Below are 27974 nucleotides of genomic sequence, written 5' to 3'. Positions count from 1 at the left end.
AATTAAATTAAATTAGCCTGACTTAAAAATAAGTTGAATCTTGTATAACTAAAAATTGCTGTTAATTGCAAAGTTAAAGCAATGTAAAAACATATGTTGTCATAACTTATTGATCATATCAATTTTTATAGTGAAAAGAGCAATAATGACGAGGATGAGTGTGAAATGACGTTTGAAATGAGTGTAGTTGTCTTTCTCTCCACTCAGCCCTGTCTAAACTCATCCGCATGAGTGCTTCTACACTGACAGCCCATCACCACATGGGAAAGAGATGCAAAAAATGGAAATAAAGAAACTGAAAGGGGAAAAACAGGCATTCAAGGGGGTTCCTCTGAGAAAGAGGTGATTTTGCTTGTCATTTGGGCTTTTGTCAGTTCAGGGTAGCATCTTACAACCGGAATGTGCTATAGCAAACACAGACCGGGGCATCAGGTTCTTCCCCGTGACCCACTAAAACCTGTTCAGTTTCATGTGAAGACAAACACACATTAAATACCATTGACCAGGGTCTCCCAGCAGAACAACAGGTGAGTCACTCCATTCAGCTGATTAACAAGAGAAAGCCAGATCTTCAGCATTCCTGAGCAAGTATGACAGATTCGTTCAGAGTATTGCAGAAAAAAACATGTGCACCTGTTAAGGCAAGCATGCAGATGAGGTTCTTCAGGGAGGCTGAATGTGAAACAGTGCATCCCATGGGAATAATTCACTCTCCCAGTTCATCCTACAGTACTGGAACTGGAAGCTCTAGGAACGTGGGTGACATACTAAACGGCTTCTGTACATTATTAATGCCTCCATATGCTGATTAAAGCAACAGTCTGCAGCTCATCTCAGAATATAACAGCTTAAATAGGTCAATAGATAGATGTATACATAAAGGTCTGGAGCGGCAGTCTTTAGAACATCTTTAAATAAACTTGCAAAAAAAAAAAAAAAATGATATGTGAAAACTATTACAAGAGCCCATGAATGTGAAATTGTGCACTGATGCACTGTAGAAAGCGTGTGAATGTGAGAGAGGAACATAAAAACTGCGCCTGTCTGCATGCATGGTTATAAAAAGAGACGTGTTTAATATGAAAGCTCTGGTTATTTATTCATGCATGTAATATCCTCTCATGAATGAGAGATGAAGGCTCCACACGTACAGCGATCGGAGAATCATTCGGCACGAGATGTTGCAACAGTTCACAAACTAGCAAATGCTAACTGCAAAAATTTATAAAAAAGTTGTTCAAAATGTTTTGAGATTCAAACTATTTGTAGTGTAATATGTGCAAATGTGTGCTTTATTAATTCCCCCATTATATCTTGTATAATCACTTTTTAGGGTAAACCTAAAAATCTCTTAAAATATAAACTCTTAAGCTATAAACATGTTTTGTTTTGACGTTAAAAGTGATTTGAGAGTAAATGCAAGATGAAATGACCCTTTAGACCACCCGATGCCACTTTAACACCTATATTACTGACATTAAAACACATTTGGAAATGCAATAAGAACTATGCAACTGTAATATACATATATCAACTCTTATAAATTACGTTTTAAATTCATGTAGATGAAATCATGGCATTCAGAACAAAACAATTTTTTCTCATTTTTACAACATTAACCCTTTCCTCAGCTTCAGTTAACCCCAATTATATGGTTAATTGAATTGTATCATTTTAATTCGTTTTTCATTGCTATCCGAACACCTTATATATGGCACATATTATATATCCACATATAATTTTGTGCACGCAAGCAATAACAAGCAACAACAATCAACGGACAAATCACAAGAGAAACTCGGATGCCAGAAAAAAAATGTTTTATTACTTGAAACCTCACAGAGACCTCACAACGAGTGCAGCCGAGGTCTGGCTGAACAACAGACAGAAAGCGAGAAGTGACAGCGGGCAAAGAAAACAAAGCAAATGTCTTTTCCCCCCTCTTTCATTTAAACCACTTGGACATCGCAAACGTTACCACTTCCTCCATTAAATCATTATTTTTAAAATCACAGACACCTAAAACAACAACCATCTCAGAGCACTACAATACCACATAGGACTGACTCTGGCTAAACCCCCGCCCCCTCCCACCCACCCATCGTTAACCAAACTAACACAGTAACCATCTCTCCTTCTCAAACGACCCGCACCAGAACTCGCTGGAGACCGTTTGGAGGAACTGGCTTCCTCCAGTTGGCAAAATCTATTCGCATTAACACAAATCCGAGGGTTTTTTTTTCCAAAAGGTGGGTCGGCTCGGGACATTCTCCCTTTAGCCCCATAATACTTCATGCTTAGCAGACATAGATGACATCTGGATCTGGATCCATTTACACAGCAAGTGTGAAGATGGCCCACTGAAAACCTTTCCACGAGTGAAACAGGTTTAAAGTCACCAACCTTTCTGAAAGCAACAGCGCCATCAAGTGGCACAACCAAGTATTTCTCTGAAAACAATACACAAACTATATAATAATAATAATAATAATAATAATACACTCCTCTAGCTTCCGATCATTGGACCAGCCAGTAACCTGATGGATCTGAAACACTTTTCTTTTTCAACAAAATTGCAGTCCTACTACTTTAGTTGGCACTGGACTACACTAGCTTCCGTCCGATACTGAAAGATGGTCAATCAATACAATAAAGAAAACCAGGAGGGGAAAGTATCCTGCGTTTCCATACTTGACATATTCCCTTGCGAGCTCGTTGAAGTCAACAGTGCATCAGTGCCACGCTGGATAAATAAATAAATGTAAACAAATGACCGAATTCACAAGCACGGACCAAAACAGGAGCAGCGACGTCACGCCAATGGGCTGGTGATCCGTTTGCAAAAGGTTGCCTGTTGACGTGGTGACCAAAAAAAAAGATGTGTTTGAGGCATATGACGTGGTAGAGGGAGGGAAGAGATCTTTCTGTTCCACCAATGAGGTCCCATAAGAAGGCACTGATTATCTGTAATTGGTGAATTACGCTGCTGGACTGTGTTTGTGGCGCACAGTTCGTCACTTTGTACCATGAGGAAGAACTGAACAGCAATCCACAGATTAAGCTTCGGTTCGTCATACGAGTCCTAACAGATGTTTTGCATGAGAATTGTCGCATTGTTTCTGGGACGTTCGTTGGAGACGTTTTGTTGTTTGAACATTGCGTTACATTCTTGTCATATTAGATGGTGACATTCTTGAGTAAAAATCTTCTTGCCTCTGATATGGGGTAGAGCACCTGGGACAACGGATCTTACACTTGCCCTGCTTTGTACAACCCCCTCCCTCCCCCCCCCCCCCAAAAAACAAAAACAGTAAAATCAAGGCCGAAATCCAGGAGGCCGGTCTCTGAATGGACTGAGGGAAGATACTCACCAACTTCTGTGAGGTTTCTAGACATTTACAAGAGAAAAGAAACGGCAGTTGCCTGCTCAATGTGTGATGTCCCTTAAAAGTCTTCTTTTTTGTCTTTTGTATTTTTACTACAACAAATACGGTCACACAATACAATATCCTTCTGACCAGGCAAGAAGCTGTAGTATTAGAAGACGAAAAAACAAAAACAAAAAAGCAATTTGAGCCACAGACATGCCAAAGATGAATCTGAATCTGGGCTTATGGAGGGGAAAAAAACAACCAGAGAAGACCATGTGTGTGTGTGTGTGTGTGTGTGTGTGTGTCTGTGATTGCAAGAATGATTGGAGGTCTGTTGTGGTGGGAAACAAGCATTCATTTTTTCATGGGCTGGTAAACAGATGCGTTGGGGTCCAGTCCTGATGGGCTGGTGTCCATGAACTTGGAGGAGTAGTGGGGCGTGACGGGGGTCATGCTGCCCGTATCTGCTGAATACACCACACTGGGCATGACGGCCATCACCTCGGCTATCTTCTGCTTCAGGTCTTTAATCTCCTGGTCTTTCTGCAGAATCTGACCTAAAAGAACACAAATCCAGACGGGAACAGCTTTTAGTGGTTTTCCATGATTGGGAATGATGTATTCTATAAAGACATAACACCAGCATTCAAAACTTTTGTGATGGTAAGATTTTTTGTTTCGTGTTTTGAAATGCGTCTCATATGCTCACCAAGGCTGCATTTATTTGACCAAAATACAGTAAAAACATGTTTTCTATTAAAAAAATTTTTTTTTAAACAAACGCAAAGGTGAATTTTCAGCATCATTACTCCAGTCTTCACAGTGTCACATGATTCTTCAGAAATCATTCTAATATGCTGATTTGCTGCTAAAATGTTAAAAACAGTTGTGCTTCTTCATATTTTTGAGGAAACTGATAGTTTTTCAGGATTCTTTGATGAATAGAAAATACAAAAGTACAGCATTTATTTGAAATAGAAATTTTTACTGTCACTTTTGATCAATTCAATGTGTCCTTATTGGTTATTGGTATTAATTTCTTAATATAAAATTTTTTACTGATCCCAAATTTCTGAATGGTACTGTAGTTCTTCTCAAATTAAAATATGTAACTCTTACAAGAATTTCTGGAAAGAAAAAAAAGTTTCATGGGTTTTCATGACAAGTGGCACCTGGTTTTCATCACACCTGTTATTAGCTACAAAATAAAGTGGTGCCCAAATTTAAAAGCAAACCTTGTGCGATCTCCAGCTGTCTCTTAGCGTCTCCGAGGGCAGAGAAGAGGTCCAGCTTAATTCGGGTCTCAGCACTGAGGCTATTTTCCAGGTGCTGGGTTTTATCCTGCATCGCTGACAGCGCTGACATCAGAACCTCTGTGTCCTTCTCGTTTTCCTTATATTTATGTAGTTCCTAGACAGACAGGAGAAGGAGACATTAAATGTCTATTTTAGTACTTTTTCTGCATGAGTGCACAGATTTTGAAAGAGATTTAGAGCAAATATAACATGAAAATCTTCTCACTTGAACTTTGAGCTCCAGCTCTCTGATTTGATCTTCTTTCACCTTGATATCAAGCGTGAGTTTCTTACACTCCATCTCCAGCTCAGAAATCCTCCTCCTCAGAGACTCTGTGCACTCACCTCTGACACACACAAACACAAATACAGAAGCACATTAGTTCATATACACACACAAAAAAAGTTGTATAGAAAGGAAATAGAATAAAACAAGACAGAACTGACAAGGGAAATGGGAAAATCATTTGAGAAACAGACAGGATGATGGCAAAGCTATAAAAATAGTCAGAAAAAAAACAGAATAATAAAAAAAATGGAGTGGAAAATATTATGAAAAAGTATGCATGATATGTATGTACACTACCGTTCAAAACTTTGGAGTCAACAAGATTTTTTTTATTAAGCAAAAATGATCAGCAGTTTGACAGCAACCGATATTTATAATGTTACAAAAGATTTCTATTTCAAATTCATTTTTCGAACTTTCTATTCTATTTAAAAACAATCCTGAAAAAATGCATCACGGTTTCCACAAAAATACTGAATTAGAAATAAACAATGATTTCTGAAGGATCATGTGACACTGAAGACTGGAGTAATGATGCTGAAAATAAAGCTTTGCCTTTATTTATAAATATAGGCTGTAGTTCCTTTATTTTATAGGAACTACATTCAAACAGTTGTTTTTAATTATTATAATACTAATACACATTACAATACAGTTTTTACTCTATTTTCCATCAAATAAATGCAGCCTTGGGGATTATAATAAACTTCTAAAACATTACAAAATCTTGCCGACCCCAAACTTTTGAACGGTAGTGTATATTATGCATTCCATTCCATTCCATTTGATTAGGATTTTTTGAATAGTGTTCAAAAGAACATTATTTATTTGAAATATGTATTTTTTTGTAAGAATGAAAGACTTCACTGTCTCTTTTGACCAATTTAATGCATCCTTGCTGAACAGTAAAAAGTATTAATTTCTTAATTAAAAAAACCCTCCAAACTCCAAAGAGTCCAAACCTTTGAACAGTAGCGTATAATGACATGGAAAGGAGGATGGAATGCATGAGGGTTGCATATATTACGGATTGGATGTTATGAATGATGGGAAGCACCTGGTTGCAGCAGCGAGAGCGACTGCACGGGCCGCCGTGGCCTCCTCCAGCTTCTTGCGTTTCTTTTCCTCTGCTAACAGTTTCTCTGCCGCAGCACGAGCGTCTTGTTCTGCCTTCAGACGCTTCTCCAGCTGTCCCACTGTCTGCTTGTCCTTCTGCTTCGCCTGCACAGCGTTATGAAGTCTGAACATACACACAAGAGTTTGCATGAATACAGATACAGTCCCCTGGCTTCTCTGCACTCTCTTATGGAGCAAACTCAAAGAGGGATGTCTCACTTGTTTTGCAGTAGTTCGTTCTCTTGACGCAGCTGCCCGAGTTCAGAGCGTATGCTGCGTTCAGAGCTGCCCAAAGAGCCCAACTGACTGCGCAGATCCTGTTCGGTCTGTCGGCTTGCCTGCAGATCTGCCTTCAGCTTCTTAACATCCTGCTCCAGCCTAACACACATGTGCACAGACCATTAAAGGGTCATTATAATAAACATGAATCAGAGAAAAGGTCTGCATCTCAAAACTAGAGGTCGACCGATTGATAGGGCCGATTTTTGGCACTTTTTAATGAATCGGCATGGGCCGATTGCGCTGCAAATTAGGCCGATTAACAGGCAGGCGCATCTGCGGGCAGCTAAGCGTTGATGTGGAACACGTGAAGCTTGTTTTAGTGTACTAAAACTTTTTTTTTTTTTTCATCTAAAAGTTTATTTGACAGTCTAGATGTTTGATGACCTGTTTTGTGTATTTAATATTTAATGTATACATATTTTTTTTATTCACGTGCACTGATTGGAGAGGCTTGTGTTGTTCAGTTAATGTTTAATTTAAACAATTTTCTCTATCACTTCTTATTAACGGTTAGATTTTATGAAGACAAAAAAAAAAAAAAAAAGGAAAACCGGCCAAACATATCAGCATCATATATTGGCCATCGGCTGCCCTGATTTCTAAATATCGGCATCGGCCAGAGAAAAATCCATTTTAGGCTATTAAAAACCTATTAGGCTACCTACATAGACAGCATTTGCGTGCATCCAAACATGCACAAGGCATAATATGCATACAAATGATGCCCAAAAATGCTGTCTAAGGAGGCAAGTAGATGATATAAAAGTAATTATTTTGAGGTAGTTGGTGGTTTCCCCCAGAGTTAAAGTGGTCCGCAACATAAAGGGTTTGTGAAACCACAATATTATAATTATATAATATAGTGTACAGGTATTCAAAAATGGACTGACCTCGCATCCGAATATGCCAACTTCCCTACGATATAGTATGAAAAATAGTACACCAAAGCTTACTTAAGCTGGACTGTGACGCTATTGTCTTCAAGAAACTTTGTTGCATTATTTTCCTGTTATCACTGTAAAGCTGCTTTGAAACAATCTGTATTGTAAAAAGCGCTATATAAATAAAGGTGACTTGACTTGACCAAAGGAGTAATATGTACGAATACTCAGATTTTCAAAAACAGCGAAATGAAGCAGAGTTCACACAAAAGTCACATTTAAACCATGGTTGGTCAATGCGGCAAATTCATGTGAACTTGAACCTAGGGGTGTGCGATATCACGAACTTGATCGTGATATCGTATTGATCGTGAATGATTAAAATGTCTCCACGATCTGCTTTTGAAGAAATATCGCAGCTATAGAGCATGCTATCAGTTGCAGTTCTGGCACCTCTGTCCCCACTAGGCATGTGCCAGTATCAAATTTTCATGCTGCGATTAATTGATTGAGCTTTTATCACGGAATACGGTACTATCACGATATTTTAATTGCACAAGAGAAACAGATGGATTGGGGGTATCTAAAAAAAAAAAAACCTTGCATCACAATGTGTAATAGGCTAGTTGCACGTGGCCGCCATTTTGGATTTTTGATCAGCGAGCACTCTAAAAAACGATTCGTTGGCTGAACAACCATTACTTATAAAAGTTATTAGATTTAACACAAAAAATTAAGTATTCATAACTTTTCAACCTCTACTTAACATATTTAGTGTGTGTAACACAAAAATATAAGTAACTAGGTGAACTTAAATGTATGCATAAATAAAATGAAAAAACATAAGTCATGTCAACTACTATAATAATTGCTTCAAAATTAAGTAAATCGAGCATAACATTTTAAGTAACTATACGAGCCACGTGATATCCAATTTCCCGTGATGCCTTTCCAGCCAAAAATTGGAGCCATTTTGTGAAGCACATATGTGAAGACGCTGAAAAGAGGTAAGCTTAACTTTTTTTAACTTAAGGTACACTCAATCGTTTATTGCATTTTAAACTGAATTTCAGAATTGCTGCGAATTTTGCATCAACAATTAGAAACGTGGTATGAACACCTATGTAGTCTATAAGTTAATGTATGAAATGAGTGACTTTGCACGAGAGTATATTTGAATTATTAAGCGAGTGTGCTTCCATCGAATAGGCTATAGGCTATGTCAAGTGTTTATAGTAGTCAGAGTATTTATTGTGTTTTTCGAAATATATGACCATGACGTTGGCACGTATGCATTAATGGTGTGTTCACACCGAACGCGAATTTAATAATTTGCGCGAGTAGATTACAAAGTCAATGCAAAGACACGAATAGACGCATCATTTGCGCCGGGCGTCGCGAATGACGCGAATTGGGTGACGCGTTTGCCGCGAACGTCTTCCACGCAAGTTGAAAAATTTGAACTCGAGCAGATTCAAGCGTCTAACTAGACGCGATAGACGCGTATTTAACGCTCTATTCGCGTTCGGTTTGAACACACCATAGAGGACAATTCGGACGGCGCTTTCCCCCACGGATAAATTCGTAGGCCTACTTTATTAACGAAATGTAGTTGTCATTTATTATATGCAGGCTATGAGTTTTCGGATTATTTTTTTTTTACTTTGCATATTTACAAATTCCCATATATTCTGTTCTCTAATATCTATAAATGGATCGCGGGAAAGGGGGGCGGCCAGGCCTTGGGCGCGGGTTAGCCTACTGGTAACGTTCGTTAACATACAAATATTAAATTCGAAAACACATTGGCTACAGCTCCGTGTGCACGATTTATCATTAAATAATGGCGATCTTGATTCAAACACAATATTATTCCTAAATGACAGCTACAACCCTGTTTAAACCTTCAAAATTATTATCAAAATACCCTTTAAGCAAAAGTTTGGCTTCAAACAAAGATTGTAGATCTTTATTTACTGTTTGGCTATTCCAGTAGTGACTGACTGACTGTTAAAATGTTTTGAAGAGATTCGTTCAAAACCTCTGGACAAAAGTCTTCATTAATTAACTTGTTTTGTTTAAATTAATAGATATTGTTTAATAGACTCATTTTTATATTTATAGGCATTTAATAATGGACTAATTTGTAACATTTAATTATTGTTTTTTTTTTTCTTTTTATATATATTTTTGATAACCAGAAAAAAATGTGTGTATATATACACACACACACAACCAGTAAGATTGTTTAATATTTTTAAAATAAGTCTCTTCTGCCCACCAAGCCTTCATTTATTTGATCCAAAATACAGCAAAAACTGTAATATTGTGATTATTATTATTATTATTATTTTTACAATTTAAAACAACTGTTTTCCATTTGAATATATTTTAAGATGCAATTTAAAAGTTTTGGGTCAATTAGAACTTTTTTTTAAAGAAATAAAATAAATTAATACTTTTATCCAGCAAGTATGCATTAAATTGATAAAAACGTGACAGTATAGACATTTATAATGTTGCAAAAGTAAGAGGCTGTAAGAGATTTATTTTATTTTAAAATATAAAGGTACATTTCTTTCTCATTCTGTGTTTCAATACAATAGATTTTTGCAACAGTCTGAACAATAACAATTGATGTTGCAAGTAAATCCAGATTTCCTGGGGTTTTTTTTATGTTTTTTTTTTATACTCATAGGAACTGGAACATTTCACATTGAGGATCATCACGAAGGTGGCTCAGCAGATGATCCTTCACAGACTGGGGTAACGCTGGAAGGCATAGAGGTGATGAGTCACAAACGCTGTGCTAAGTGAGCTGGTCGATAGGAATTACGTTTGTGAAACTAATTACATGGAAATGCATGAATTATATCTGTTTATTAAAATAGTTTCTTCCGGAAACAACGGATCATATTACGAGATTCCAAGTCACAGTTCATCTCACTTAGCACAGCGTTCGTGGCTCGACTGGTTTTCCAAGATGGCTCCTGCCTGTATACGCGTAATGTACTGTCTTTATAAAGTATCTTCTTATTAAACTGTCTGTACACTTACAAAGTTGTAAATGCTTCGGTTTGCATGTAGGGACCCTCATTATGCTACCGTGTTAGTGTGGGGCTATTTTGAGCCTTGTTAGTGGTATTAACTAGCGATTTACTTTTGCTTATTCTATGCCCCATATACTAGCGTTATAAGCTAAAAAGTTTTTAGAGATAAAACTCTACGTACATTCGATTATCATGAAAACGCATTCCAGAGAACGATCAACTCGGTAACCATGTGTTAATTACCCCTAGGTTCATTTTTCACCGGAATTGTCCTTTAAGAGGTTTTTTGTATGTTGCAAAAGTAAATATTGAAAAAATTTAAATCTTTTGAGAAGTGTTGCAAAGGTGTAAAAGTGACCTGTTAAAAGTGATTTTCCATTTGTCGATTTGCCACATTTTGTTACATTTCATGTGTGGTTTCAGGCTTTCAAGCCTATGGCAAAAAATAAAAAATAATAAAGTTAAATGCTTTATTGTGTGTGATTTGCATGTTTAATTTATTTTAAGACATTGAATGTACTGGAGCAGTGCAGTTAGCAGACCAATAGCTGAAGATCTAAAATAAGTTAAAATGGTTGGTTCAGCTCATTTAATTGTCTTATTTTTATATACAAATGGGCTTAAATGTTAAGTTAACAGAACTATGATTTGTTTTGATCTCACATGGCCTGCACTGTGTTGGATTTACTTAAAATGTATATGCACCATTTTTGCATCATACTTTTTAAGTAATCCCAACTTGGAATTATTTTACATAAAATAAACAAGAAAACCTTTGTTATATGTACCTTAAATATTTGATATCACATAACATTCTTTACTAAAAAATATATGTAACGTGATGCATATATTTTTAAGTAAAGAATGTTGCGTGAACTCAAATATTTAAGTACATATAACAACGATTTTCTTGTTAATTTTAAGTAAAATTACTCCAAGTTGGGATTACTTAAAAAGTATGATGCAAAAATGGTGCATATATATTTTAAGTAAATCCAACACATCATTTTTTAGAGTGAGTGTGCGGTTAGACACTTCCGGTTTCGCTTTACGCCCGGTGCAGGGAGCCGGAGAAAGCCGAAAATGATCTCTTATAGTTGTTTATAGAATCAATTATATCATTTAAAATACTACTAAGATATATACACTCACCGGCCACTTTATTAGGTACACCTGTCCAACTGCTCGTTAACACTTAATTTCTAAGCAGCCAATCACATGGCGGCAACTCAGTGCATTTAGGCATGTAGACATGGTCAAGACAATCTCCTGCAGTTCAAACCGAGCATCAGTATGGGGAAGAAAGTTGATTTGAGTGACTTTGAACGTGGCATGATTGTTGGTGCCAGAAGGGCTGGTCTGAGTATTTCAGAAACTGCTAATCTACTGGGATTTTCACGCACAACCATCTCTAGGGTTTACAGAGAATGGTCCGAAAAAGAAAAAACATCCAGTGAGCGGCAGTTCTGTGGGCGGAAATGCCTTGTTGATGCCAGAGGTCAGAGGAGAATGGCCAGACTGGTTCGAGCTGATAGAAGGGCAACAGTGACTGAAATAACCACTCGTTACAACCGAGGTATGCAGCAAAGCATTTGTGAAGCCACAACACGCACAACCTTGAGGCGGATGGGCTACAACAGCAGAAGACTCCACCGGGTACCACTCATCTCCACTACAAATAGGAAAAAGAGGCTACAATTTGCAAGAGCTCACCAAAATTGAACAGTTGAAGACTGGAAAAATGTTGCCTGGTCTGATGAGTCTCGATTTCTGTTGAGACATTCAGATGTTAGAGTCAGAATTTGGCGTAAACAGAATGAGAACATGGAACCATCATGCCTTGTTACCACTGTGCAGGCTGGTGGTGGTGGTGGTGTAATGGTGTGGGGGATGTTTTCCTGGCACACTTTAGGCCCCTTAGTGCCAATTGGGCATCGTTTAAATGCCACGGCCTACCTGAGCATTGTTTCTGACCATGTCCATCCCTTTATGGCCACCATGTACCCATCCTCTGATGGCTACTTCCACCATGTCACAAAGCTCTAATCATTTCAAATTGGTTTCTTGAACATGACAATGAGTTCACTGTACTAAAATGGCCTCCACAGTCACCAGATCTCAACCCAATAGAGCATCTTTGGGATGTGGTGGAACGGGAGATTCGCATCATGGATGTGCAGCCGACAAATCTGCGGCAACTGTGTGATGCCATCATGTCAATATGGACCAAACTCCCTGAGGAATGCTTCCAGCACCTTGTTGAATCTATGCCACGAAGAATTGAGGCAGTTCTGAAGGCAAAAGGGGGTCCAACCCGTTACTAGCATGGGGTGCCTAATAAAGTGGCCGGTGAGTGTATATTACTATCACATGAGCAAATGGCAATTAAATGCACGGATGCAAAGTCAGATTAATGAATGAAATACAACTGTTCATGCACGAACAGAAGATTGTCTTGGTCTCATGCTGCATACAAAATGAGAATTATGCCTTCTGTAAACATTGAGTTACAACTACGATTATATTTGATTATATCAGCAGACCTGATTTTGCGGGACACGGAGAGAACTTGCTATTATTATACTATAGGTGAATAAATAGCCTATAGATTTTATATTAGATGTCTTTTTGCAGTGATATGCTTTAAATTGCTAATAGGCTTTATAAAAATGTTAATGACGGCGCTGACCGGCGCTGTGAACCTCACTAATAATATAAAACTCATTTTAACAGCACGGGTCTTCAATCTAAATAATTAAGTGAAAATAATAATCCAATCGCTAAAAAACACATTTGCAAATAAGCACATACATTCCATTAGGAAAGACTAGAGAGATTAAATGCGTTCTTACCGGATTCAGTGCATCTTGAATTTATATTTTTTGTCTGATGGCAGCTTCGAGTAGGGGCTTCTCATTCATTATGTGTCTAGACACATCTCCTTTTTTAGGGTCACCTGTAACTGGTTTTTACCATGTTTTTTCTCCCATTCCTTATACGAACAAGGCGCTTTTTCTTCTCGGGGGCCAGATCCATTTTTCTGTTGCAGTTTTTTTTTTTGTCTGTGTGTGGGGGGGTTTCTCAGTGTTTGTTTTCCCTCTCTGACTAGAACCAATAATTACGGCTGCGCTGCACATGTTCAGTGTTTTATTATTAACATTTTTTATTGTAGAATTGTCATTTAAAGGACGATGAAATAAAATGATGCAGACGAAATTAAAATGCGGGACACTGCTTATGACTTGCGGGACGTGGGACAAAGCTTCAAATTTCGGGACTGACCAACGGGGAATGCATGAAAAGCTGACTTCTTTGTTTTAACGTGTTTCATAATGAGACAGAACAGTGAAGTGCTGAGGCTGTCACCTCTGAAAGGCAAGTCGCCTCCCTTGAATTTTAAAAACACTCATGTGCATCAAAAGCATCTGTCATCAGAGGGTGACAAAAACACCCGGGTCTGTTGTCGGCATTACTTTATTTGGTAACATTATTATTGCTCTAACTGTTTGTATTTTAGTATGTCATTTAAATGCATATAATTTTCAGCGTATTTCACCTGTGTTTCTATGCGTTCTATTACTGCATTTATTTTGTGCAAGTGAGATGAGTAAAGATCATCTTAAATCATAAATATTTCATAAATCATTATCTGTTTTTTTATAAGCAGCACATACAGTATTTGCTGTAAAATATACACAAACTTATAGCTAGGCCTATATTAAATTGTTTGTGTTAACTAACGTTACAGTTAAAAATGTAAATTACTCGCAATTATTACGATTTTTTATTACGAAAATGGCGGCCACGTGCAACTAGCCTATTGTGATTGTCAAAACATTTGGTAACTAAAAATCATTTTATTTTTTAGTGACAACATGTTACAATGTTTACATGTACAGTTACTGAGGCTACTGTTTGTATTATTGCTTAACACAATTTTCACGATTTCAATTAAATTCTTGGATTTGATTTCCATCTTGAGTCAATATTGACTCATTTGGATAAATATTAGGTAGGCTACAGTAGATAGCCTGCATAAACATTTTTCTCAAGAAAAAATATATCTCACATAATGCTGTAAACATACAGAGAGAAATTAAATATAATGCATACAATATAAATATAATAAAAAATATATAATAATAATAATATAAATATAAAGATGTAATATAATTTTCATTATAATAACAATTATATAATGACAAGTAAACATATATTAAAATATGTAAAATAGTGCACATATTTAGCAAAATACTCCTCTCTATAGCTATTTTTTTTCTAGTCAACTAAGGTGCGGGTCATTAAATGGCTTTCCTGAGGTAAATGTAACGTTCTGTGACATAATTGATCTCCTGCAGTTTTATTGATCTCTTTCCGTGGTTGAAAAACACTGATTGATCGAAATTATGTATACCTTTCGGTGGGTTGGTCTCATTAATAAACAGTAACAGATGATCGGTTTACTTGAACTGAGGCGCAGCGATCTGTCACGTCACATTTACAAGCGCCAAAACAGTATTTATTGTCTGAATTTCGTTATAAAATGGACAGAACCTCAGAGCTGATATTTTTTTCATATCAAAAGTAACCTGCTCTGTCTAGTCTGTCGGTGTCAGTGTCCTCTTTGCTCCGCGATTTTTCTCTGCGTGAGAAAATGTGGCGCGAGACCGTGTGAAAAGTGTCAATTGCGTGAGTCTCAAGCTGAATGCGTGAGAGTTGACAGCCCTGCTTTTAGAAGGGGGATAAATCGTCGGCAGCGTTCCTCCTTCCGCCATGCTTCTTCTCCATGTGAGGATTGTTTACATTAGACTAGAGTGGCACTGCATGTACACAGTGCTTCTACATGTGGGGATTGTTTACATCAAAGTGCGCACGTGTTTTGCGCAGCATATACGCATTGTTTTTTAAGCGGTTGATGGAAAATAAGCTGATGCGCGTTCTAAAAATCTAAATACGGATCTATTATTTTTCACTGTATTTTGAAGTCCCCGCGATAACAATATCGTGCATATTCATTACCGCGATTTATCGCATTACCGAATACCGGCACATGTCTAGTCCCCACATACTGTACAACACAAGGGTTACCCTCACGTGACATTGCAGGTATTCACAATCATGCAAGTGTATTATTTCCATGCGTTATAAAGCCTTGCCGCTTAAACATTTTATTCACACACTGTTCTCAAATGTAATTTATACAGTGCAGTCTTTGTAGTGTTTTATTTTTACATTTGTTTACTCATTTTCTTCCTTGAATACTACTGTTAAATACACCTACTGTGAAAAACTAAAGAACTGTTTATTTCATGTGTATATTCTATTGTATTTGTAAAGTGCATATTTGTTCTAATTTTTAATAACAAAGATAAAATAATGAAATAAATATTTTCATCTTCGCCCACCCCTACTTTGGCCTAAATGGTCTGTCATTCTTTTTTCTTTTATATCTTGTTACCTTGTAAAGCTACATTTTTAAAATAGGGAAATTAGTTTAGCTGTGCTGCTCAGTCACTTGAAAAACAGTCATGTCATGTGATATTTTTGCCATATCGCCCACCCCTACTTGAACCCCACGCAAAATTTGCATTGGGAAATCTTTCACCCAGGAGTGAAATTCCAGAATGCGTAGATTCCTATTGAAATGACTCTTGACCACTAAAATGGTAAATGGGACCACACCTCAACAAAACAAAAGTGGACACAAAAATAAAGTTCCAAATCAATGTGAACACAACGAGAACAGATTTCTTTCTCACTGATAGCAGTCTGACTTGATCTTTTTGGCTTAGTGAGAAAGCTTAATGCTTTCTATTAACAGCAGAGTGTAGGGAAAAACATTACAAAACATGCTTGCTAGTGTGTAGTGTTTTCACAAAAGTCCCAATTTTGAGACAGATGATGTGTGCGAGTCTAACCTGACGAGCGCCTCGGGTTTGCTCAGCTGATTGTTGGGAATGCAGTTTTCCACAGGGTCTCTGTGCGATGTTGCGTTCTTCCCTCCTCCACACTTCTGTTTTCTGTCCCCCTTACTCGAGGAAGAGGTGGACGACGAAGGCCCGGAGGAAGACGGCACGCTGCCATTGGCTGTTCCGTGTCCCCGGGGCGAGGAGCTCCCTCCCCCTCCTCCTCCGCTGGCGTTTTTGTAATTTTTGTTGGAGTTGGAGGAGGAAGAAGAGGAGGAGGATGAAGAGTGTTCATCTTTCAGCAGGTTCTCAGTGCTGCCCAGCAGATCTGAGCTGCTCAGTCTCTTACTGTTCACGTGGTTCTCCATGTACTCCATCTCCTGAGCTTTACTGTCCACTGAGGGCAAGATGCTGCTGCTGGTGCTGCTGTGATGGTTCTGGTTGTGGTTGTGTTGCTTTTTGGACTCGTTTTTGCCTCGTTCTTTCTCTCTGTATTCCAGCTCTGGTAACGTGTTGGATGAGGGCTTTTTACCGCCCGCCGAGCCGTTCTGTGCCACAGCTGGAGAGTCTACATCTTGAATGCCTTTAGATGCTGCTGCTGCTGCTGCTGCTTTTGAAAGTGAAAGAGCATGAAAGACTTAAAATAAATAGCTTATCCAAAACAGAAAAATCTGTCAATATATACTCAGCCTCATGTCACTGCAAAAATGAACAATTTCATAATTTTCTTACAGCTGTTTATTTTATGGTATATAATGGTTTTAATAATTTATTTTCATGACTGGTACTTTATTTACATTTATTTATAGTGGCTTATTTTTACTGTCAGGAGTAGAAAGAATATAAAAACACTGTAATGTCATATACAAATTTAGGTCACCCTTTAGTTTAGGGTCAAGTTCTCACTACTAACTATTAACTACGACTTTTGCCTCAATAAACTCATAATTACTGCTTATTAATAGTTAGTAAGGTAGTTGTTAAGTTTAGGTATTGGGTGGATTAAGGGATGTAGAATATGGTCATGGAGAATAAGGCATTAATATGCGTTTTGCCACTTCTGTTTTACCATTTTATATTTGAGACTGATACTGTTTTGTTACTCCTGTTTTAAGGTTGCCCTCAGCTTTGCTGCTTTTATTTGTGTTTTATGTGTTGTTATGCAAGTATTGTTTTTCTTTATATGGCTGTTCTGTGGAGCACTTTGGTCAGCCTAGTGGCTGTTTTAAATGTGCTATATAAATAAATAGAACTTGAACTTTATAATAAACAGCCAATATCCTAGTAACATGCATGCTAATAAAGAACTAGTTAATAGTGAGAATTGGACCCTAAACTAAAGTGTTAGCCAAATTTACAATCAAAAACGGTGGTAAACAAATATTTTATGAAACTTTAATTTAACTTACCTTTTAAAATGTAATCAAATAAAAATATAACAATTCCTTTTAATTTTCTGGCAAAGAGCTGCACAACAGGTATACTGTTTAAGTTAAAACATGGATGAAAAATTTGTGTAATATTCCATAAAAATAGTGTACCAAAATTATATATTATTTATACAAAATTTGCCAAATTCCATGACATTTCACATTATTATTATTTTTTTTATTTTTGTAACTGAATTTTAAGATTCCATCCACCTTTTCCATTACAGGGCTCTATATTACATATTTACCCTGTTGAAGAGAGTTAGTGTGGGCTATTAATAGTGTTATAATGCAAGAACCATTAGTAAGAAGGCTATGCCGTTAATAGGGGTCCTCCATTAATGCATCTCAATCCATGCATCTTTGTGGCCACTGAATAGATACAGCAATTATTTCAGCCATGCACCAGTATTCCAGAATTGGAAAAATACATATCCTACACAAAATAATAAAAACGGCCCAGCATTAGTTTGGGTGAATTATTCCGTCAAGACACAAGATGCAAAGCTGCACAAGATCATTCCTCAGCGCTTACCTTCCTCTGCTTCTCTCTCTTGTCTCTGTATGAGCTGTTGTTCTGGAGGTAGTGCCTGCTGCAGCAGCTGCATGTAAAATTCGTTCTCTTTCTGCACTTCCTTCTGTTTTCGTAGACGCATCTTATAACTTACATAACTCTTAAAACCAAAGCCCAGCGTAACCACCGGGTACCCAATACTGTGAACATAAAAAGAAATAGTACATCAAATGATTAGCATTGTTGGTGTAAAAAGCAATTCTGTATGCTGTTTATGGTGTTAACAGTAATAAATCAGTCATAGGAAAGTTCTTCTGCAACGATCCACCTCTTGATATTTCAGCTGAATAAATGTTATATATTGGTGTTCTAGCATCATTTTGGTCATGGTGAAGTGCGTCTACACTGCTGACATCTTTACCTATTGTAGCTTATCCACAATTGTTTGCACAAAATAGACACTGACAGAGGAAAAATGCACAATCAGAGCTCTAAATGTTTCGTCAATAATTTCAGCCCTCCAAAACTATTTTCAGTTGCTGGAATTTCAGTGCATCACTATTTCTGATCATGACAAACACAGGACAATTATTGATGTAAATTCAATTCCAGACTGTCTGCTCTACAGCGCTCTCAGCAGCAGTGAAACATATCACTTATGATCACTTACAGTGATAAAAACATGACCAACACGTTCTGAAATGTTTTGAGGACACTGGCCATATAAAGCAGAAACTTGCTCACAATCAATGGAAGCGTTAGATTTGTCAGCGCAAGTGTGGATTTAGGAAAATGACATACCAGTGCGCTGCAAATGGACGACACAAGTCCACGTGGAAGTGTTTCAAGTCTTTAAATCTGATAGCTGCCTCAATATAAACAAAAAGTATCCATAGCGACACAGTGGGGAGGCAGACCCCTCGTTCTGTAGAGAGACAAGAGATTAGAATGGTCAGTTCAACATGTGCTTAAAACATCAGCTGACAACAGTGAGTAGAGTGTGATAATAATAACATGAACACCACAAATTAATCTAAATAAACCCACAAGGGTTCACGCACACACTCTATGGGTGAATTTGAGCGAGTCATTTGAAGCAAATGCTTGTTAAAACCAAGATCCAGAGCTGCTTATTCACACCGGCAGAAATAACCAAGCTTACAGCTGCAAGGTCACAGTGTGTGTGCATGTTATAAAGAGAGAGAATAAACCATGCGTTGACAACAAAAGCTCACAACAGAATGGGAATGAACTTCTCATTGGGGTTCGCCAATGGATGCGTGCGTAAGATTTTTTTGTGTCTAAACTGAGGTAGCAGCTACCAAAACAGATGTAAAATATTTTTTTAGCCCATCTTTACAAAGTGGATTAGAAAAACCAGAGATGGGCGTGTCTACAACAAACCAGACTGACATGTGGACACGTTGGCTTGAGGTTGTCTATAACGGAAATGTCAAAACTGTCAAGTCATGAATGTTCACGAACCACAGACCAACCAACTATAAGCTTGATGTTAAGACTTCAGAAACATTCAAACGAAAAATCCCAGAACATTGATGGCAGGGTGAACATGTGATATGAACAGGTGTGTGGCTCTTACCTGTGTGCCAGACGTACTGTACCCACACATATGTGCTGGCTGCAAAGAACAGCCACTGCACTGGGATGAACAGCAGACATATAATGTCTGATGTGAATGCCACACACACAAAAAACACTGAGAAAGCCTGAAACACACAAAGAGATGCATCAGATCATCACATGTGCAATGGGCATGACATGTCAATTTACAGTCCTCTTTCAGCATTTGGGTAGTAGGGCAGCTCCCTAATAGTTGACTGGGTGAGGCTTAGTCGCCCATCATTTTTCCATATTTGCAGCCGACACAGATTCAGAAAACACTAGTTTATTAAATATTTAAAATGTCTCCTTGCTATTTTTTCCGACATTCATATTTTTGCCGGTGCTTTGCGGAAAGCTTTATGCTTGCATTTGAGAACGGAATAGGCTATATTGCAGCATTATATTTCAGTGTCCTGCTGTGAGACATGCAAAACATCATATAAACAACCCTAAACCCTATTCGGACAGGACTAGTTTTCCAGGAGGGTTGTTAGAGAAATTTGTGCTTCACAGACATTGCGATTTTATTCCCGTCCGAATCTACCAAGTGTGTGTTTTTCTCACACAACCTCTGTAAAAATTCTGGGGCAAATTACCTAGTGTTTTTCGACAAACTCAACGGTCCTCTGAGAAATCTAATGTCCGAATGCAAATGTCTGTGATTGCTGATGTTGTATTATTCTAACGCTTCTCCTCATGTGTTTTTGACCTACCTGACCTACCATTTGCACACCAATCTTCGGCAGGCTTTAATTTAGTTTCAATATGGATGGAATCCGACAAAAAAAATAACATGCAATTAATAAATTGAGCCAAATCGCGGACACTGCGAAGACTGCCCATTATAATATCAGTGTCATGTAAGTGTAAGATACTTGTTTGTAATAAGATTTCTCTGCTCACTTATTTATTATAATCAGCCACTGCACATAAATTAGTCCCGTCCGAATAGGGCTCTAAACAGCATTTTATAAATATTATGCAGTTAACATATATGTATAACATATATATGTTTTAAGTGATGGATTGACAAATAAGATATGCATTAATTATTTATTTTTGTATTATTATTATTATTTATTTTTACAATATATAATATGTAGCAGTTGATTTTAAAAAAAGTTCACCTGAAAATTATTCAGGATTTTTTTTGGGTCTGTTTTGGAGCTTATAAGCAGTATGAATCACCATGCACTGTCTTTGTACATAAAACAGAAGCTCAGACATTTTTGCTAAACAAACATCAGATTTTTGGATGGGACAACATGAGAGTGAGCAATTGATTCCTTTGTTTATTTAGTCCCATCATCTGGATGACAAGCTCATCTCACACACACACACACACACACACACACTCACACACACACTCACCAGGCCCTGGTATCTGAAGGAGTCGTAAACACTGCGAATGAAAAGCCAGAAAGGCCAGAGGTACTCGAAGCGGAACTCCAGCACAAAGTCTGCCAGCAGCACCAGCGCCCAGACCACCAGAAACTTCAGGTACAGGAATGTACTGAGACAGAGGGAAAGAGATATGATTAAACAAACATTCAATCATCCATCCATTTCAAGATTTCAACCCTAGATCTCTTTGAATAAGACCCCACATGTGGCCTTGAGCCAGTGAACATCTAGAGGCACGTAAAGCAACTCCATCATGAGCTCCAGCAGTAAATCCAAACCAATGAACCATGGGTACGTGGGGGAGGAGGACGTGAATCACTGTTTGGCTTTCTCCAATGCAGCGTGTAGTAAATGAAGTGGATTATGTTTTATGTAAGGACGAGAAGCACAAAACCATCTCCAGATGTAGAAATGCAGATAAGGTGTAATTAAGTAACACTGAATATCATGATTTTAATGTGCTGCCTTTTTAAGACTGTGTCTTTAGACCAATTTTATGACAATTCCTTGTCTCTAAAACAACAGAGCTTTAAGACTGGTAGTAATAATAATAATAGCAATAAAAAATGATTTTTTTCGTACATAAAATACAGGTTAAAGTGCTGCAAGGTATATAAAAAGAAAAACGTTTTATATGCGTTGCATGTGAAGCATAAAATTGCATATAAAGCTAAAAATATAAAGCATAAAAAACTAAGATAAAACCTTAAAATCAACAATAATTATAACAATAAGAAATCATCTAGATACTTTAATAGAGCCTTCAGAACTGTTAGTCTTGGTAAGTTTAATTCATTTCAATGAATTTCTTCATCATTTGTAAAATCATACACCTCAAAACAAATTAGTTCTCTTTTTGTAGAAAAAAGTAGAATATTGCAGCTCTTCTGTCTGAAATGATTATGACATATTTCTCTGCTGCTCTTACAGGTGCTGAATGCGCTATTAATAGTGTTCTGATGATGACAGAGATAATTGTGTTAATGCAAGGTAAAAATAAGCAGTCACTGGACCGGTAGATCTGGACTGATGACATACTTGTTCATTTCCACCTCACTGAGGAAAGCGACAACACGAATCAGATAACAAACAAAAGATAACAGGTGTTACAGATGCATCTTCACAGATTATGTCATCAAAGTTTACAGTCACTGGATGGACGGATCCAAAAAAAACTAAGACTTCATATGCAACGCATAGGCTATTACACATGTAAACAGGACAAGAAAAACTGAAAACAAATAATGATTTACAGAAATTGATGAAAGATTTGAGTTTTTTTTTTATTCCTTTAGAATAAATAGATCCATATTTGTAATTTATTTGGATTTTAAATAAAGCACCAAATTGTATGATCTTCACATAAACATTATTTGGTTCATATTCTAGTATCACAAAGTACTTATATACACAGTTAGGACCAAATAAATTACTTAAAGGATTAGTTCACCCAAAAATTTAAAATTCTGTCATTAATTACTCGCCCTCATGTCGTTCCAAACCCGTAAAACTTTCGTTCATCTTCGGAACAATGAGGTTTGTTCTCGCACATCAAGCAGGTTCGGTTGAGTTTCTGTTTATGTTCCCTGATCAATGTTTATATGTGAATAATAGCCTAAATTCAATCGGTTCGTCATATAAAGCGATCGACACTCTAAAGAAAAATTTGGACTAAACCGCTCAATTCATATGAATTAGTTTTATGATCTCTTTATGGACTTTTTGAAGCATCAATGTGGAAGTTGTGTAGCTGTCAATGGAGGGACAGAAAGCTCTCAGATTTCATTAAAGAGATCTTCATTTGTGTTCCGAAGATGAACGAAAGTCTTACGGTTTTGGAACGACATGAGGGCGAGGAATTAATGACAGAATTTTCATTTTTGGGTCAACTATCCCTTTAAGGAAAATTGTTTTGGGGTAAAAAAATAATTTCCATATGAACCCCAACTGACATATTTCCCAGATGCAACATTATGTCAACATTTGAAATGTTGGCATTATGACTGAATTTAAGCTCTAGAACCACTAAATATTAGAGAGTCAAACATGCCGAACATCAAGCAGAATAACAGATGACTGATAATCGGTGAAGTCTGGCAACCTTCTTTAATGGCAGGGGCCAGATATTTATAGTGCCAGATATTTACCCACTGTGAGCAAATCATAGGGTTTAACTGCGTCATCTGCGGCACAAACTATTCATGATATATCTGGAATTATTTTGCTGGCAAGGACTGTGCATTAAGACAAGGATATAGTTTGTAAATTCAATTCATTTTGTGAATCAGTTCAAGCTGTAAAATAAATGAATCAACTAAAAACTTGATTCAACAATTAATGTAAATATGCGTTATGCGTATATGTGGTATTTTTCACATGCTTCAAACACTTGTTAAAAAAAAATATGTGCAGGTAAGTATTGATGTTTATTAGTGCATTGTTAATTAAGTTCATTGGTTAGATGAAAATGATAAAATATAATCATTCCTTGTGTTATTTACTTGAAAATTGTGTGGGAAAATATGCCTTGATTATTTTTTAACTATCTTGTTACTGTATTTTTTTCACTTTTGGCATTATAAATCTACTTGCCTTTATGACTGTTTGGTAGAAACTGTGGTTTCTCTGTTTGAAGAAAACCACTTTAAACGGTTTCAAAGCAAATTCATATCCGCAACGTAATTATCTGTAAATTGCTGCCATCTAATACACTTTACTGACATCTTGCTTTACACAAAGAGTCCTATGACCGGTACCACACTGATGTCTCCTGTACACACCATGACTCCCACTTCATGCATAGAGATTGAAACTATTACAGGGCTCAACATAAAAAAAAATCCCCACTGGCCCCCAGGGCCAGTAGATCAGAGTTTTGCTGGCCCCTTCTATATTTTTACTGGCCCTGAAAGAAATAGAATCAAAAGCACTTTTCCATTAAACTGTATTTATTGTATACATTAGGATTCATTTTTCTTGTCCCCTCACAATGACAGTAAACTAATTATTACATTACATGAGTGATGAGTTACATAGGCTATATTTTCACTTCAAAATGGCGAAATTAGACAAAAGTATATTAGTTTGCCTGATTATTTTTGTCATACGTTTAACATTTATGACCTAAAAAACTGTCAATGAAGAAAAAATGAAGAACGCGCTGAATCTGATTATAACAAGACTGAAGCGAACACAAATTTGGTGTAGCTTACACTTAATCACACATTTTTAGGGGGGCTAGGCAGAAGTTTAGGGGGGAATTTGATTACACTATTTTTAGATAGCACTCGGCAGGCCGGTTATGCATTTTGCATTTTGGTCGGCTTTTGTTGTAAATTTCCGGCAAACGAAACAGTACATGCCCTCATCGCCTTTCTCCACCCAGGTGTACTGCGTTTTCCATGACACTAGGAATTAGGACTGGGCGATATGGCCAAAAAATCATATCTCGGTATTTTTTGGTTAAATGGCGATATACGATATATATCTCGGTACTTTCTACGTTTTTCTATTTGGATAAAGAAAATCTGTATTTATTTAAAAAATATATATATTTCACATCCTGCTTAATGATATCCAAACCATGTTGATATTGAAGGATATGGAAACAAATATAGTGAATGTAATGTAGGCTATGCAATATATTACGTGCAAAAAGGTGGTTAAAATCACATTACATTCTAACATTACAATCTAAAAACAAAAATAATGCTTTTGTTTTTAAAATGACTAAGGCTAAACTAAAAATGAAAATAAAAACAAAAGCACAACTAATTATATTAGCCTGCATTTGATTACCCCGTTATAATGCTCACTTTCATAAAAACATAGGCCTACTTGTAGGTTTAAAATTCCACATATGGCACATTTATTGTCTCCAACAACAAATATTTTAGCAAGATGTATATTTTAGTCAGAATTATTGCGCTACTCTTCTATTGTGCCCGTCTGTTAGGCGCGCGTGCTCGCGGCAGCGCTCGTTCACGGAAGCTTTAATTTTAGCGGAGATTCACTTGCAGAAGCTTGTCCTCTCCTGACAGTGAAATGGACATATTTGTTTGACTTTCTAACATTTACAGATGGAGAATATACCTGTAAAATGTAAGTTAAGCACTGAGGAAAGCACCACGTCTCAAACGCATTAAACAGCGCAAGTATTTATCTGTCAGTCAGCAACAGTATCTGTCAGAGCATCTGACAGGGCAAGCTGCTTTAAACTTGTTAACTATATCTTACCAGTTATTTTGAAGTGCTTAATATAAGCTTGTGTCATGTTTAGGACAAATTGTACTATGTTTTTTTCACTGCAGGAGCTCACACTGCGTACTCCGCTATTTTTCAGATGTGCTCGTATCAAACTACTGTATCGATATAAACAGTAGCCTATATTGCCTCATTCCATATCGTTTAAAAAAAATCGATATATTGTACAAACTCGATTTACCGCCCAGCCCTATAGGAATGCCCTCTTTCTCGTATCAGCCTCGTAGTTCTTTTGACATTTTAACACGTTATTATAACCTGAAGTAACATTGACACTCTTCGCGCCACTGTATATGACGTTTGCTGTTTGTTTTGCTGATGGCCATTCACTGGCCCGCGCGGGCCAGTGACTGGCCAATCAACTAGCCCGACATACTCTTTTACTGGCCCCGGGCCATCGGGCTATTGCTTATGTCGAGCCCTGCTATTATATGAGAGATTATGGCTACTGATAATATATGACACATTCAACACTGTTGGGCAAAACACTCTTACAACATCACTTTTGATTGATAGGGATGCTCCCTGACAAATCTTGCACAACCAAGACCAACAAACTATGGCTTTCAAGAATTAGTTAATTAATTGCGCAAAAAAACCCCAATCAAATATGTAGGTTTTAATAAAGAATATTATAATCAAAAAACAAATAAATTGCCAAAAAAAATTCTGGAAGAACGTATGTATAAAATAATTAACAAAATAAAAAAAGCAGTGAAAGTGAACGCTGACTGATGATGTCAGTCCCTAACATCTCCTTGTCAGGAAAACAAATTTCTGCTGTAAATATACTGTGATTTCTGGCACATATAAAGGTTTCTTACACCAAATGATGGAAGGCAAATTTGAAGTAACGTTAACTTAGTCAAAAGATGTGATCAAGGATATTATAAAAACTGTCCCTCTTACACCAAATGATGGAAGGCAAATTTGAAGTAACGTTAACTTAGTCAAAAGATGTGATCAAGGATATTATAAAAACTGTCCCGGTCTCCCCAACTTCTGAGGAAAAATAGTGCTAACTTATTGAGTTATTTGGCGTTAGGTATTTGAAAAACAAAACAAAACTGCAGCTGTCTCTTAGAAACCATTATTTGAATAAACTTCACGCTTTCTGTGCCACTTTACATGTGAAATTTGCAAATTAAATTACGGCTATTCTTCTTACGGTCTTGTCAGATAAAATCAAAACATTGCCTTTGTTGCGGATACTGACAGACTGAAGGAGCTGCTGTCACGTCAATCATTCTGATGATTGACACTTACTGACTCTAACGGTCGAGTCTCGAGCCCTCACTAGTGGGTTTCGCGGGTTTCATTCTTTTAAAGCGCATCGCTGTGATGATGAGGCCTACGGCAGCTTATTCATTTCTGCGGAAACGACTGTCTACCTTCGGTCAGCTTTGTTGACTGTAGCTCAGTTGAGCTAAACGATTTACTGTCTCTCTATGGGGTCTTAGACCATAATAAAAGGTAAAAGCTGGGTCTTTCCTACAGCTCGGGAAAGATAACGGTTCTGTCGTAAGGTCTGAATCGTACCTGCCGTAGATCCCCTCGGTGATTCGGTTCCGTTTTAAGGGCCGTCGGAGCTTGCTGCAGTCCGCATTGCGCCGCTTCATCCTCGCCCCCTTAAATCGGGCTTTTTAATACGTACAGCAGTATGGTCCAGGTCTTAATCGGATGGGAAACATTGGTAGTCCCTCAAAGGAATATACCGCGGTGGTTGTTTTTTTTCCAGCTGGAAACAAAGAAATAAATAAAAAGACTGAGTGGAAGACCCTCCTCCTTCTCTCGCGCAGACGCACAGACACGGGCCTAGACAGAAGTGACTGACAGACTGCCGAGCCAATAAGAGTCGCGCCTGTCGGCTGTCATTTTGAATGACAAGACAAATAGCCAATAGGCAGCGGTCTGGTTTGTGGTGGTACCAAAGAAAGGGAAAAGGGCGGCTGACCTGTTTAGTGTAGTGTAGTGGTCGCTGACCAATAGGATAGATTCAGGCGGGACTCTCTGTACGTATTTTTCGTATGATATGTGAGAGATGCGAATTCCACATAAACTTACTTTACGTTGGTAGGCAGATGTAAATTGTACATTGTGTGACTGTCAAACGCTGAAGTGACAAACAAAGCCCCACAAACAAGTTAATACATTATACATATATTATATTATACATATAGATCACCTTTTTTTTTTTTTTTTTTTTTTTTTACAATATGCAGTATGCAATATGCATTTTAAGCTCCCCCAACACATTTCTTAATATACTGGATACAATGTTAAAATAATCATTACCAAAGAAGCAAATTAATTAGCCTCATTTTATCTCAATTAAGTAAGTAACAATTTCGCTACTTTAGTTATAGAGGAAAAAAAAGATAGAATTTAGGTGCTGTAGAACAGAAATAACCCAAACTTTTTATATTATTTGCATCATTTTCTTTGCCGGCTTTTGATAATGTTGCTAATAGGTCCTACTTTACAAACAAACACTGTCCATGGCATACACACACACACACAGACACACAACATGCTGATTAATTGCACAAG

At 37.3% G+C, this 27974-nt stretch overlaps 1 protein-coding gene across 2 annotated transcripts; it reads right to left on the bottom strand.

The window, feature by feature from the left end:
* Positions 1 to 1803: 1803 nt before the first annotated feature.
* maco1b (macoilin 1b) lies at positions 1804 to 27236 on the bottom strand. 2 transcript variants are annotated; one of them, XM_056250622.1, is made up of 11 exons: positions 26964 to 27236; positions 21129 to 21270; positions 19735 to 19861; positions 18936 to 19059; positions 18156 to 18334; positions 16203 to 16788; positions 6291 to 6449; positions 6013 to 6195; positions 4893 to 5013; positions 4607 to 4781; positions 1804 to 3928 (listed from the first exon to the last, which is right to left on the bottom strand). In XM_056250622.1, the coding sequence occupies exons 1-11, from the start codon at positions 27041 to 27043 to the stop codon at positions 3726 to 3728; spliced, it is 2079 nt and encodes a 692-aa protein (XP_056106597.1). In that variant the 5' UTR covers positions 27044 to 27236; the 3' UTR covers positions 1804 to 3725. The 2 variants fall into 2 exon arrangements, with proteins under 2 accessions (XP_056106597.1, XP_056106598.1); XM_056250623.1 differs by having other exon boundaries at positions 16203 to 16785.
* Positions 27237 to 27974: the final 738 nt, after the last annotated feature.

The sequence above is a fragment of the Rhinichthys klamathensis genome, unplaced genomic scaffold (genome assembly GCF_029890125.1).
Source record: "Rhinichthys klamathensis goyatoka isolate OS25496 unplaced genomic scaffold, OSU_Roscu_1.1 h1tg000072l_1, whole genome shotgun sequence".
In the NCBI taxonomy this organism is placed as follows: Eukaryota; Metazoa; Chordata; class Actinopteri; order Cypriniformes; family Leuciscidae; genus Rhinichthys; species Rhinichthys klamathensis.
Note: the sequence above shows the minus strand (reverse complement) of the source record. Positions and strands in the feature narration are given on the sequence as shown.

Excerpts from the sequence above, each read along its gene's own strand:
- maco1b (XM_056250622.1), bottom strand. The coding sequence starts at position 27,043 with ATGAAGCGGCGCAATGCGGACTGCAGCAAGCTCCGACGGCCCTTAAAA. Across the intron at positions 19,060-19,734 it reads ACAGTACGTCTGGCACACAG|AACGAGGGGTCTGCCTCCCC; the intron begins GTAAGAGCCACA and ends GTCTCTCTACAG. Across the intron at positions 6,196-6,290 it reads AACGAACTACTGCAAAACAA|ACTTCATAACGCTGTGCAGG; the intron begins GTGAGACATCCC and ends GTGTATGTTCAG.